The sequence below is a fragment of the Heterodontus francisci genome, chromosome 4, assembly GCF_036365525.1.
Source record: "Heterodontus francisci isolate sHetFra1 chromosome 4, sHetFra1.hap1, whole genome shotgun sequence".
In the NCBI taxonomy this organism is placed as follows: Eukaryota; Metazoa; Chordata; class Chondrichthyes; order Heterodontiformes; family Heterodontidae; genus Heterodontus; species Heterodontus francisci.
This window is the reverse complement of record NC_090374.1, coordinates 175,065,073-175,079,947: the sequence shown is the minus strand read 5'-3', so window position 1 is coordinate 175,079,947 and position 14,875 is coordinate 175,065,073. Positions and strand designations below refer to the sequence as shown.

Genomic DNA, 14,875 nt, shown 5'->3' with positions numbered 1-14,875 from the left:
GCTGACGATGCTGCATTAACATCTCACACTGAAGAGTGTCTGCAGAGACTCATCGACAGGATTGCGGCTGCCTGCAATGAATTTGGCCTAACCATCAGCCTCAAGAAAACGAACATCATGGGGCAGGACGTCAGAAATGCTCCACCCATCAATATCAGCGACCACGCTCTGGAAGTGGTTCAAGAGCTCACCTACCTAGGCTCAACTATCACCAGTAACCTGTCTCTCGATGCAGAATTAAACAAGCGCATGGGAAAGGCTTCCTCTGCTATGTCCAGACTGGCCAAGAGTGTGTGGGAAAATGGCGCACTGACACAGAACACAAAAGTCCGCGTGTATCAAGCCTGTGTCCTCAGTACCTTGCTCTACAGCAGCGAGGTCTGGACAACGTATGGCAGCCAAGAGCGACGTCACAATTCATTCCATCTTCGCTGCCTCCGGAGAATCCTTGGCATCAGGTGGCAGGACCGTATCTCCAACACAGAAGTCCTCGAGGCGGCCAACATCCCCAGCATATACACCCTACTGAGCCAGCGGCGCCTGAGATGGCTTGGCCATGTGAGCCACATGGAAGATGGCAGGATCCCCAAGGACACATTGTACAGCAAGCTCGCCACTGGTACCAGACCCACCGGCCGTCCATGTCTCCGCTTTAAAGACGTCTGCAAACGCAACATGAAGTCCTGTGACATTGATCACAAGTCGTGGGAGTCAGTTGCCAGCGATCGCTAGAGCTGGCAGGCAACCATAAAGGCGGGGCTAAAGTGTGGCGAGTCGAAGAGACTTAGCAGTTGGCAGGAAAAAAGACAAAAGCGCAAGGAGAGAGCCAACTGTGTAACAGCCCCAACAACCAATTTTATCTGCAGCACCTGTGGAAGACTCGGTCACTCTAGAATTGGCCTTTATAGCCACTCCAGGCGCTGCTGCACAAACCACTGACCACCTCCAGGCACTTACCCATTGTCTCTCGAGACAAGGAGGCCAAAGAAGAAGATGATATATAACATTCTGCTGGGTCACACTTATGCCAATACAGTGCAGCCAGTCTCTGGATTCTGGCCTCTTCAGCAATCCCAATTTTAATCGCTCCACCTTTGGCAGCCGTGCCTTCAGCTGCCTAGGCCCTTAGCTCTGGAATTCCCTCCCTAAACCTCTCTGCTCCTCCCTCCTCCTTTAAGAGGCTCCTTAACACCTAGCTCTTTGGCCAAGCTTTTGCGCACCTCTCCTAAAATCTCCTTACATGGCTCGGTGTTAAAATTTTGTCTGATAATGCTGCTGTGAAGCGCCTTGGGACATTTTTCTATGTTAAGGGTGCTATACAAATGCAAGTTGTTGTTTTGGTGTGGATCGGTTGAAAACTTAACCTTGGCATTTGTGCACATCGACTGGGCATTAGCTGGCCCCGGTGCTCACACAAGGACACTGCTTTGTTTGCACGCACTGGCCAGTCAGAAATATCTGGGCATGCATTGAAATACCAGCGTTCAACTAACTTACGCTGAGACTGGCCACACAATGTGGGCTTTAGGTGCTCACACTTAAACTGCTCTCCTGCACTGGCCAAGTACAAGAGCATTAGGTCAACCACAGGCCCGGATTGGAAACAATTGTTTTCTTGACATGGTCTGCCCTTTCAGATGAAGCAGCTACATGGAGGTTTGCAGTCAACATTGGGCATAAAACAAGGGACCCAAAAACCTAACTATGCCCTCAAGTGCATCATGGCGTGATTGGGTGGTTTTGCCAGGATTGTGTCCACCAATGCTAATCCTACCAGAGTTTGAGGGGTCAGTGGGAAGGGATCTAGCCTGCATGGGCTAGGTGGCTACAAGCACCATTAGTGATGCATCTCTGGCCCAACACTGGGGTGGGGAAATGGGGACAGTGTCTGGTCTAGCATTCCCGGACCCTGGCCACCAATGGGGCACACTTTCGCTTGTTGGGTGTACCAGCCTCCAGAGATGTGCCTGCTCCCACTCAGCCAATACATTGGGAACACCTGGCATATAGAGATTAAATGGAGGCCACATCTGCCCTCTCAGGTGGACACAAGAAAATCACATGGTGCTATTTTGAAGAAAAGCATAAAAGTTCCCTAAGGTGTGCTGGCCAATATTCATCAAAAGACTTGATAATTTTGAACACTTCTATTAAATAGATACTGAGACGTCGTTTCTCCTGGCTGGGGAGAACATGGGGGCACAGTCCTCAGGATAAAGGGGCCAATCATTTAGGACTGAGATAAGGAGAAATTTCTTCGCTCAAAGGGTTGTGAATCTTTGGAATTCTCTACCCCAGAGGGTTATGGATGCTCCAACAGTGAGTATATTTAAGGCTGAGATAGACAGATTCTCAGAGAATCAAGGGATATGGGGAGCAGGCGGGAAAGTGGAGTTGAAGCCCAAGATCAGCCATGATCTTACTGAATGGCCGAGCAGGTTCGCCAGGCCGGAAGGTCAACTGCTGCTCCTATTTCTTATGTTGTGTTCTATAATCTTGTCTTAACCTTCTCTGATCTCAGGCGAACAATCCCAGTTTCTGCAGTGCCTCCATGTAACTGAAGTCCCTCATCCCTGGCACCATTCAGGCAAATCTCCTATGCACTCTCGCCAAAGTCTTGTTATCCACTAGTTTCACAGGTGTGATGAGGAAGGGCATTGTCTTGAGTCAATTAACAGTGATAAAAGCAGAGTACTAAACATCTCAAACCAGCATGGCATGGATGTTGGACAGGAGGTGGCAGCAAAGTGTCAAAATCTGTAACATTGAAATAACAGCATTACACAGAAAACCCACCAATTAGAATCACAGTCACATAAAAAGAAAGTATGCACCAATACTGAAGCAAAGACTTAGAGTAATTGGAAAAGGAATCCTAGCAGGGATGAGGAGATGCTGGGGTTGCTCTCCTTAGAGCAGAGGAGGTTAAGGGGAGATGAAGGCTTTGACAGTTTCTCCTCATTTACTGTTTCCAATGACAGGAGGGTCAGTAATCAGAGGACAGAGATTTAAGGTAATTGGCAAAAGAATAAGAGGTGAAATGAGGAGACTTTTTTTTAAATGCAGTGAGTCGTTGTGATCTGGAATACGCTGCCTGAAAGGGAGATGGAAGCAGATTAAGTAGTAACTTTCAAAAAGGAATTGGATAAATACTTAAAAAGGAAAAACAGTTGCAGGGCAATGGGGAAAGAGAGGAGTTTCTGGGGGGCGGGGGGGGGTGGGGTTGCTAGTGGGACTAACTGGATAGCTCTTTCAAAAGAGCTAGCACAGACACAATGGATCAAATGGCCTCATTCTATCCTGCAACATTTCATGCCTAACAGACCTTTCCAGGACACAAGTTATCTATCTAAAATTCACAATCTTAATCTGTTTTTTGGTGGTGCTGGTTACATAGAATCTATAGCACAGAAACAGGCCATTCAGCTGAACAGATCCATGCCAGTGTCCATGCTCCATACGAGCCTCCTCCCACCCTATCAGCATGTCCTTCTATTCCTTTCTCCCTTATGTATTTAGCAAATTCCCCTGAAAACTACCTCTGCTATTTGCCTCAACTATTTTCTGTGGTAGTGAGTTTCACACTCTCACCACACTCTTGGTAAAAAAAAAAAATGCTTCCTGAATTCCTTATTAGATTTATTAGTTGACTATCTTATATTTATGGCCAGAGTTTTGAAAGTGGAAATTACTTCTCTATATTTACCCCATCAAAACCCCTTCATAATTTTAAAGACCTCTATCAAGTCATCGCTCTGCCTTCTGTTTTGTAAACGTAAGAGTGCCAAGCCTGTTCCTGGGCCCCAACGGTGCTTGCATTGAGCATCGTTAAGTGTCTCAGGGTGAGATTTAAAATTTAAAATGAACAGCATGAATGATGCCCGTACCTGCCTGAAGTGACGCCTGGAAATTCAAACAGCCAGCAGAAGGAAGATCCAGATCACCCCGCCCCTTGCAGTGAATGGGACCAGAGAAAACTCAGTCATTTACAGGTAGAGAGCATATCCAGCATTCTGAAATTTCACAGCAATCCTGTGAACTTAGAATTCACAGTTTTCCAGCCATACCTATCAGTGTAAGAATTGGCTCTGGCATTTCTCAAGCTCATTATTCACACGGCCTGGACTGGTGCTGAGGGGACCCTGGTAAGTCTGGAATTCAGAGAGAGAGATGCAGCTAGGGAGGAGAAATAAAAGAGATAGAGACACACAATACAACAAAGGAGAGATAGAGAGGCAAAATAACTCCCAAACAAGAAAATGAAAATTAAGGTCGCAAAAGCAAAGTGAGGACAAAAGGCCTACAGAAGGGGAGAAAAGATAAAAAGGTCAATCTTTAATGGAAAAAATGCTTATGCTTACGTTGTCAGTCACGGCTTAGTGGCTTGCATTCTCGCCTCCAAGTCAGAAGGTTGTGGGTTCAAGTCCCAATCCACAGATTTGAGGACAAAATCCAGGCTGCCATTCCCAGCGCAGTACTGAGGGAGTGCTGCACTATCACAGATGCCATCTTTCAGCTGAGATGTTAAACCAAGGCCCCATCTGCTCTCTTAAGTGGACGGCACAGCACTATTGGAAGAAGAACAGGGGAGCTCTCCCTGGTTTCCTGGCCAATATTTATCCCCTCAACCAGTATACAAAAAAAAAATCTGATCATTTTCACATTTGCTGTTTGTGGGAGCTTGCTGTGCACAAATTGGCCTCCACATTTCCTACAACAGTGACTATACTTCAATAAAGTTCTTCATGGCTGTAAAGCACTTTGGGAAGTTCTGAGGTCATGGAGGGACAGATACAAATACAAAAGCAAAATACTGCAGATGCTGAAAATCTGAAATAAAAACAGAAAGTGCTGGAAACACTCAGCAGGTCTGGCAGCATCTGTGGAGAGAGAAACAAAGTTAACGTTTCAGGTCGATGACCTTTCATCAGAACTGGCGAAAGTTACAGATGTAATAGGTTCTACGTGGGTCAAATGGGGAGGGTGCAAAAAGAACAAAAAGGAAAATCCATGATAGAGTGTAAGACAGGGGGGCATTAAATGATGAAAGAGTTGGTGAGGCGGAGCCAAAGGGAGTAGTAATGGGACAAATAAAGAAACAAAAGATGTGTCTCAAGGAGGTGCAAATGGCAGAATAATGAACAGCTGCAGTCCGAAAGCAAAAACAAGACGACCGAAACATGCAAAGAAAGGGGAACAAAACGGGGCGGTAGAGATCACAGTCTGAAATTGTTGAACTCAGTGTTGAGCCCAGAAGGCTTCAAAGTGCCTAATCAAAAGACGAGGTGCTGTTCCTCAAGCTTGTGTTAAACTTCATTGGGACACTGCAGGAGGCCGAGGACAGAGATGTCAGGTGTAAATACAAGTTCTGACTTTCCTCTCGACTATCGATTCCCCCCTCAGCATTCTTTGCAGCCTTCTTGCATATTTACACCTTTCATTAACAAAGCTTCAGAATTTCTTTCCATAGTTGACTAGGTGCATTGCCACTGCTTGCAAAAGGAAAGATCTGATCTAGAAGGAGCACTGCAACATTTAAAAATGTATTCATGCAATCAAAGAGGATACAAAATAGGAAAAGTGAAACTGCTGTGTCTAAACAGGCGCCAGATGGAGCCAGTTTGTTCACTTTCACAATTTCTTTAGGAGGATTATATTTCCACATAACAGCAACTGTGCTAGCAGCATTCTCAGAATGCCACTCAATGCATTTTCTGTTCAACTTTGCTGCCTAACCTATACCCTCTGTGCACCTACAGGTAGCAGTTTGACTTGCAAGAGAACAACAGTCTGCATTTATATAGTGGCTTCAACAGAGTAAAATGTCCTAAGGCACTTTGCAGGAATATTTTCAGATAACATTCGACATCCAGCCACGATATATTAGGACCACTGACCAAAAGTTTGGTCAAAGAGGCATGTTTTAAAGAAGAGTCTTAAAGGTGGAGAGTGTGGTGGGTAGATAAAGAAAGGGGTCTCAGCCCAAATTTGAATGTACGGTTAAAGTGGACTTACTAATTTTCCTTATCAAGCCTTCTTCTTTGAAGTCATAAGAAATTTTCTCAAAATAGAAGGTACAGCACCAGTATGCGTCCACCTCAGAATCCAGAACCTCCAAGAAGCGACTAACAAGGTCATTCATGCCTTGAGCGTAGCCTACATCTAAAACGACAGGGCAAAAAAACATTTCTTAGAGAATACATATTGTACACATCTTGTTAAAAAGTTATTTTTAGATCAAAAATGTTAATTATCTAAATTGATTACGAGGTCCTTTTTGAAGGCAACTATAGAATGACAAGAGAGAAATCTGGCTCATTTTTTTAATTCATTCATGGGATGTGAGCGTCGCTGGCAAGGCCAGAATTTATTTCCTGTCCCTAACTGCCCTTGAGAATGTGGTGCTGAGGTACTTTCTTGAACCGTTGTAGCCCGTGTAGTGTAGGTACATCAACAGTGCTGTTAGGGAGGGAGTTCCAGGATTTCAATCCAGCGATATAGTTCCAAGTCAGGATGTTGCGTGATTTGGAGGTGAACTTGCAGGTTCACAATGTTCCCAATTCTGAAGTCTAACTTCAGGATCCCACTACAAATCCCATTAACTTCTTACTTTTTTTAAAAAAGAAAATTAAAATTCCCTTTTAGGTCCCTTTCCAATGGGACAATATCCAGTCCAGAATGTTTATGATGGAAAAATTACAGACTGATTGATCCAATGGTCGTGGGGAGTTATCCATTCTCTCAATCTATTTCATTTTTATTAAATGCAGCATTTACTGATCAACAAATAGCAAGGGTCTTACAAATAGGCAACAGCTCATTTCAAATAAAACTCAGTTAACTTTATTAATCCAATACAAACTTATTTGAAAAAATGTAATTATAGTTTTTTTCCCAAACATTTAGCTCTGTTCCCCCTACACGTCTCTCTCTCTCTCTCTCATCCTCACACTGGTCTCACTCTTATTTTAAACTTTATTTCTGGCTAGCACGCTATTCTGAGCTTTACTCGTAATTTGTTCTGCGTACTTTGCTTTTCTTTCCGAGTTTTCCGTCATTTGAAGAAATTGCCATCTTCTGTAATCAATTGGAAACCATACACATGGGTCACTGTTTGCAGGAGCTTGCTGTGTGCAAATTGGCTGTTGCAATTCGTACAACAGTGACTACACTTCAAAAGTATTTCATTGGCTGTAAAGCAATTTGGGACACACTGAGGTCATATAGAGCGCTATATAAAGGCAAGTCTTTCGTTTTCTATAGATGACCTGAGTAAGCAATACCAAGAAGGGGAGCAAATGCGTTACCTGGATGAAATGCAGCAAAAGTGATGAGTATGTCCCTCAACACCATTAAGTTGATCACACCTTCATTTCTAGAGAACAGAACAAGCATTATTGATAAATACGCGACCAGACCCGGCAGAGAAACAGAACCTGAACTTCTGAAAAATGCAATGATTGGCACATCTGAACTGTGAGCAGTTCTGGGCACTGCACTTTAGGGAGGATATATTGGCCTTAAGAAGGAGTGCAGCATAGATTTACCAGGATGATACTTGGACTCCAAGGGTTAAATTATGAGGCGAGATTACACAAACCTGGCTGTAATCCCTGGAATTTAGAAGGTTACGCGTGATTTGATCAAAGTTTTCAAGATTTTAAGGGGAACTGATAGGGTAGATTGAGAGAAACTTTTCCACTGATTGGGAGCTCTAAGACCAAGGGACATAGTCTAAAAATTAGAGTCAGACCTTTCAGGAGTGAAATTAGGAAACACTTCTCGCACAAAGGGTGGTAGAATTTTGGAACTGTCTTCCGCAAATGGCAATTGATGCTAGATCAACTGTAAATTTTAAATCTGAGTTTGATAGATTTTTTATTATTAAGGGGTATGAGGCAAAGTGGGTATACAGTTACATCACAGATCAGCTATAATCTTACACAGTAGCACAGGACTAAGTGGCCTATTCCTGCTCCTATGAATGATCTGGTGGCAAATCATCTGCAGGATAGGATTTGAAAGCAATCAGTCCTCCTACATATGTACTAGATTTAAAAAGTATACACTTACTGATAGTAACCTAAGACTCGTTCAGTTCTTGGCACATCTTTATCAATGATCCTAATCGCTTCATGCAGTTCATGTACATTGATTCTCTGACGGTCCACATAAACCTAGAAAATAGTTCACAAAAATATTCATCTTTACGTCATCCCATGAATAGTTTACTGTCATACTTCCATTAGATATTTCTCCACTGCATTGCTGGATCAAACAATTTGGGCAATACGTGGACAGACTGGAAAAGTTGGGATTGTTCTCCTCAGAGCAGAGAAGGTTAAAGGGAGATTTAAAAGAGGTGTTGAAAGTCATGAAGGGTTTTCATAGAGTAAATAAGAAACTTTCAAAAGGGAATTGGATAAATAAGTGAAGTGAAGAAAATTTGCAGGACGATACAGAAAGAGTGGGACTAATTGGACAGCTCTTTCAAAGGGCCAGAACAGGCACAATAGGCCGAATGGCCTCCTTCTGTGCTGCAAGATTCTTTGATTCCATGATTAGAAGTGCCAATGTTAGAACAGCAAAAGTCAATAGTAACATGTGTAGGCTAGATTTACATACAACCATTCCAATGCCGCACAAACCTCCCTCGCATTAACAGATTGGGACTATTATAAAAACTTGCTTATAAGCAGATGAAGCACAGTAACTCCAGATACTGTCACTTGTGGAAGTTTTTTTGTTTTAAATGCCCAGGCTTTCTGAGGGAAACTTAAATACATACAAATCTGTGTTTAAAGTTCCAACGCGAAACTCCAGTTGGCAAAGGCCCAACCTGCTCAACCTTTCTTCATAAGCCAAGTCCTTCATCCCAGGAATGAGTTGAGTGAACCTTCTCTGAACTGCCTCTAATGCAATTATATCCTTTTTCAAATAAGGAGACCAAAACTGTACACAATACTCCAGATGTGGTCTCACCAAGTCCTGTACAGCTGCAGTAACCCTTCCCTACTTTCACATTCCATTCTCCTTGCAATAAATGCCACATTCCATGTGCCTTTCTAATCACTGCCATACCTGCATATTAACGTTTTGTGATTCATGTACCAGGACACCCAGATCCCTCTGTACCACTGAGTTCTGTAATCTCTCACTATTTAAATAGCATACTGCTTTTCTATTCTTCCTGCCAAAGTGGACAAGTTCACATTTTCCCAAGTTATACTCCATCTGCCAAATTTTTGCCCACTCACTTAACCTATTTATATCCCTTTGTAGACTCTTTACCTCCTCTTGACAACTTTCCTACCCAATACGATTGCCATTGCATCTGACATCTGTAACTGAGTGAAACTGAAATGACCTAAACATCTGGGCAAGTAAGTTCTACTCAAAATACAAACAGAAAATACCAGAAATGCTCAGCAGGTCAGGCAGCATCTGCGGAGAGAGAAACCAGAGTTAATGTTTCAGGTTGATGATCTTTCATCACAACTCAATGGTGGCCTCAAGGTGGTAGACTCAGCTATGGTGAAGCCATTGGAAGGTCATGGGGAAATGGCTGGGTTTTCTCTTGTTGGAAATAATCATTGCCTGGCACTAATGTGGCACTAAAGGTCATAGACCTGAAATCTTAACTCTGTTTCTCTCTCTACAGATGTTGCCAGTCTTGCTGAGCGCTTCCAGCAATTTCCATTTATATTTCAGATTTCCAGCATCCGCAGTATTTTTACCTTTCATGTAGGTTCCACTCTAAATGTTTTCCGAATGTTTTCTTTATCAATAGTGAAAGAAAATGAGAGCGAGAACACTTGGACAGGAAGTGGAGGATGTTCAAATTACAAGAAAATCATCTTGAGAGTTGTCCATTTCAGCTATAATTTTAAGGGGAGCAATAAACCTGTGGAATCCACGCTTCCATACATTCCCTAATGGCTGTGCAGGGAGAGACATTGGCAGAATGGGGAAAATGTCTCCTCTGCACTTACCAGCAGAGAAAAATTTTAAAAACATTTTTGAAAAAGCACTTTGAAATTCTATCAGCAGTCTTTAATCTGTGATGCTGGCTACCGTAGCTCACTAGACATTAAGTTCCACCACCCATAGAACAGATTATTGAAATCACAGGTTTCTGATGTTCCCTCTTGAGCACGAACATTCATTTACTGCATCATTAGAATTGCACAGTCAAAGAATTTTCCAGCGCAAATGGAGGGACAGATCAGCCATGATCTAATTGAACACTGGAACAAGCTAAAGGGGCTTAATGGCCTCCTCCTGTTCATATGTTCCAGGTATTCTTTTAACTGTGGCCTAACCTATAATATTATATAATCATTACTATGTGCTAAAGAAACACTGGTGCAGTTTCAGCAACTCACTTGCCATTTACGAAACCGACCTTTGCCTGCAGCTCTATGAAGGTCAACTGCTCACTCTTCTCCTCCGATAGATCCACTTCCTGCCCTTTAAGGTTGCAGGCAACACCAGTTTGTTGATAAGCAAGGGCTGCTTCATAAAGCTCTGCTACAGGGACAAATACCAAAGATCAGATCAGCACATACCCTCTACTCCAGAAATAAAACAACATCTAAGGGTGCCATTCCACTGGTGTGGTAACAGCTGCTGAAAATGATTTGGAGCTAGTAACTCAAATCCAGTACGGTGTCTTCCTGTGGTAGGGTTACCAATTGTCTTGATTTTAAAATTCTCATCCTTGTTTTCAAATGGCCGGCTCCCCTCCCCTCGCACTATTGCTGTGACCTCCTCCAGCCCTGGAACCCTCCGGGATATCTGCACCTGCCAATTCTGGCTTCTGGAACATCCTCGATTATAATCGCTCTATTATTTCTGGCTGTGCCTTCAGCAGCCTGGACTCTAAGGTATGGAATTCCCTCTCTAAACCTTGCTGCCTCTCCACCTCTCTTTCCTTCTTTAAGATGCTCCTTAAAACTTGCCCCTTTGACCAAGCTTTTGGCCACCATGCCTAACATAGCCTTATATGGCTCTGTGTCAGTTTATGTTTGATAACGCTGTTGGAAAGCGCCTTGGGATGTTTTACTATGTCAAAGGTGCTTGCAAGTTTTTGTTACTGATTGCCATGGAGTCTCCAGGAATAGAAGATTAATCTCCTGGACAGTGCTGTGAGGAACACCAGGGAGAAAAATCAGTGCGACATTTGCAAAAAGCAGGTGTCTTTTTACATTTTCCCTGAACACTTTTGTTCATTAGTTATACAAATCTTGGAGCCGTTTGACAGGGTGAGGCAGTTAGATGTGGGAGATCACATGATGAAGCCATCAAGAATATGTCCAGCCAGAGTTGGCAATCATAATCTATAGGCAGGGCAATGGACTAAACCCATTGGTTCTTGCTAAATACTAAAAGGTTTCAAGCACAAGTTTGAACATTCATTAAACAGTGCAAAACCAAAGTGGTTACCAGATTAACTCCTGGAAAAGGATCTCGCACCACTCCACTGAAGCAAGTTCAGGTGATCAGAATATATAGACTCCATCACTGTAACGATTGCTTCACGTCGAGAGAGATATTATGGGAGAGGATTTTAAAATTTTTTTTAAAAATTCATTCACGGGACACAGGCATCGCTGGCTAGGACAGCATTTTTTTCCCATCCCTAATTGCCCTTGAGAAGGTGGTGGTGAGCTGCTTTCTTGAACTTTCTTGCACTTCGTATGCTGTATGTGCACCTACAGTGCTATTAGGAAGGGAGCTTTTGACCCAGTGACAGTGAAGAAACGGCGATATATTTCCCGGTCAGGATGGTGTGTGGCTTGGAGGGGGACTTGCAGGTGGTGGTGTTCCCATGTGCCTGCTGCCCTTGTCCTTCTAGGTGGTAGAGTTCGCGAATTTAGAAGCTGCTGTCGAAGAAGCTTTGATGAGTTGCTGCAGTGTATCATCCCTCCAATCACTCACTATAGAAACATCAGAAGGACCTGAACTTGCTAAAAACTTAGACTATAGTATCTACAAAGTAAGTCATTGTTATGGTGCAGAAATTCCAGGAAATTCTGGCACGAATGACTTATCCCATGTCCTAACTTTCTGGGAATTTTGCACTGCTCCAGAGAGACGCTCACCAAAAGAACTGAACAGCTAATTATCGTAGCTCTGCCCTTCATTAAAAATCAATTGCAGGATCAGGTTGGCTGAATTAAAACCACTAGGATCAGCAGAGATACTTAAACCATTACAGAATGGTGCTGGAAGGCTCTAAATTGGTGAAGTATTCAACTGCTTACTAGGTTCCCTGACAGCAACATTTTTACTGACTTGTTCGAAGAACTTCATTGAAGTCATTAAAAAATTTTACAAATTTAATTTCAAATCTAAGGTTATTGCGGAAAAAAAACCATAGGCGGCAATGAGGAGAATTTTTCATTACACGGCGAGTTGTTGTGATCTGGAATGTGCTGCCTGAAAGGGCGGTGGAAGGAGATTCAATAGTAACTTTCAAAAATAGAACTGGATAAATATTTGCAGGGGGGATATCTGCAGAATGGGCAACAGCAGGAGAGTGAGATTAATTCGATAGGTTTTTCAAAGAGCTAACACTGGCATGATGGGCTGAATAGCCTCCTTTTGTACTGTAAAATTCTATCATCTTAAACCTCAATTAAGTAATAAAATAAGTCCGACAGCAGGCATGTTCTTATTTTCTCCTGATATTTTTAGATTAATATTTATTGAACTTATGCGCTAATCATGGATTGCAACTGGTAATGAAAAATGCCTGGGGATCGGCCGCATTTTGGGAAATAACCCTACACATATGCATCCCTTCTGAATACTGATTTATATATTTATACTGTTTTACTATAGACTTATCAAAATTAAGCCTAATGCAGACATTTTGTCTGTATAGACCGCAACCCATCCCATTGCAGCAAAACATCCTTGTTAAATGACCAGTTACTCTGTTCTGTGTCAGTCCCCGGTACGTTGGGTGTGTATCAGACCCGGTCCCCTGCTATACTCTCTGTCCCAGATGCTCCATTGCCATCACCACGCTGTTGTCAACTCACACTTGGGGTGTGTATGGGGGGAACAAAAGTCGAACTCACCAGGCACGCTCTGTGATGCCCCACTCCAAAGTCCAGGCCGATATCTTTCCTCCATTTTTGACAGCATAGTTTAGGGGTGATAGTGTCAGGATAAGCATATTTAAGACTTAGACGAGGAGGAATTTCTTCACTCAGAGGTTTGTGAATCTTGGGAATTCCCTAACCCAGAGTGCTGTAGATGCTCAGTCCTCGAGTACATTCAAGACTGAGATTGAGAGATCGCCAAGGGAATTAAGGGATATGAGGACTGGGTGGGAAAGTGGAGTTGATGTAGATGATCAACTACGATCATAGTGAATGGTGCAGCAAGCTCGAGGGGTTGACTCCTGCTCCTAATACTTAGGTTTAATTATTCCCAATGCAACTCTACAACAAAGCAGAACTTAAAAAGAAGCTTCGCAATGCTTCAATTACGATACATGGGCACAGTTGGGGCAGTACTTACTATCAGTCTCGTCCACCCTCATCCTCCTGCTACTTGGCACCAGGGACTGCCATCTACACTTCATCATCTTATAGCGGACATAGAGCTCCAACGCCAGCGTCTTGCGCTCTCGAGTTGTGGAGGTGCAAGGATACATCCCGAACAGAAACTTCCACACCTCCTTACGAATACTGGGATCCACGCCGCCTGAGATGCAGTATGAGAACAAAACCCTGAGTTATACTTGCTTCCCAAAAACCTTGGAATACAGGAGGCATTGGCAATCTTAAACTCTAGTTTGCAACAAGTGTCTCGTGGTCCCTATTAAATGTCCTTTCAGATCTCAAAGAAGTTGGGGAATTCCTCCAAGTAACAGATGGGGACTGGAGAAATAATCTAGACTGCGTCGCTACAGGATGTACTGAGGTTTATTCCAATGCTACAGCATTTGATATTATTTAAATTGGACTTCTTTAAAAAAAAAGTTCTGGAAAGAAACCATTTGCATTTATATAGTGCTTTTCACAACCTCAGGACCTTTACAGACAATGTAATACTTTGAGCATATTCACTGTTGTAGGAAAGATGGCAGTCAATTTGCACACAGCAAGCTCCCACAGACAGCAACATGTAAAACAACCAGATCATTTGTATTTAAGTGTTGGTTGAGGGATAAATACTGGCCAGGACACCAGGAGAACTCACCTCGTCATACTTTACAATAGTCCCGTGGGACCTTTTGCATCCACCTGAGAGCAGATCTGAAAGACAGCACTTCGGACAGGGCAGCATTCCCTCAGTACTCGCATCTGGGAGTGTCATCCTAGATTATGGGGCTTGAACCCACAATGTTCTGACCCAGATTTGTGAGTACCACCCACTGAGCCACGGTTTACACACTTATAAAGGTTTTTGAATCGCAACTTGCATCCTTTCCATCTCCCATCAGTATCTGTGTGCCTCTGGTCTTCACTCTACTAACTTCCCTGGCTGCCATCTCATTGAGCTAGATGCGGAACTTGGGTGCAGAGCTCCAACATGTATATCTTCAGCAGTGGTCGCTGGGTAGCAACCAGAGGTGGAAACCCTGGTTGACTTAATATATTTCTGGACTAGATTTTACAAAAAGGGTAGGCAGGTTCTTGAGAAGGTGAAAAAAAGATTTATAATATTGATGCTATACTTGAGAGGCTATAATTATCAGGAAAGATTGAACAGGCTGGGGCTCGTTTCTCTAGAAAAGGCTGAAGGGGTGGCCTGATGATGCTCTTTAAAATTATGAAGGGTTTGATAGGGTAGATGTAGAGAAAATGTTTCCATTTGTAAGACAGTCGATAATTAGAGGCCATAAATACAAGATAGT

General features: G+C 43.1%; 1 protein-coding gene across 1 annotated transcript in view; it reads right to left on the bottom strand.

Annotated features, from left to right (window-relative positions):
• The window catches only part of si:dkey-238d18.4 (TBC1 domain family member 15), a 54,880-nt gene that overhangs the window by 22,204 nt on the left and 17,801 nt on the right, over positions 1–14,875 (bottom strand). The window contains exons 2-6 of the mRNA XM_068030592.1: positions 13,534–13,719; positions 10,406–10,530; positions 8,074–8,177; positions 7,308–7,375; positions 6,016–6,162 (exon numbers count right to left, since the gene is read on the bottom strand). Of these exons, the coding sequence (XP_067886693.1) occupies positions 6,016–6,162; positions 7,308–7,375; positions 8,074–8,177; positions 10,406–10,530; positions 13,534–13,719 (630 nt within the window). The remainder of the gene's footprint in view (positions 1–6,015; positions 6,163–7,307; positions 7,376–8,073; positions 8,178–10,405; positions 10,531–13,533; positions 13,720–14,875) is intronic.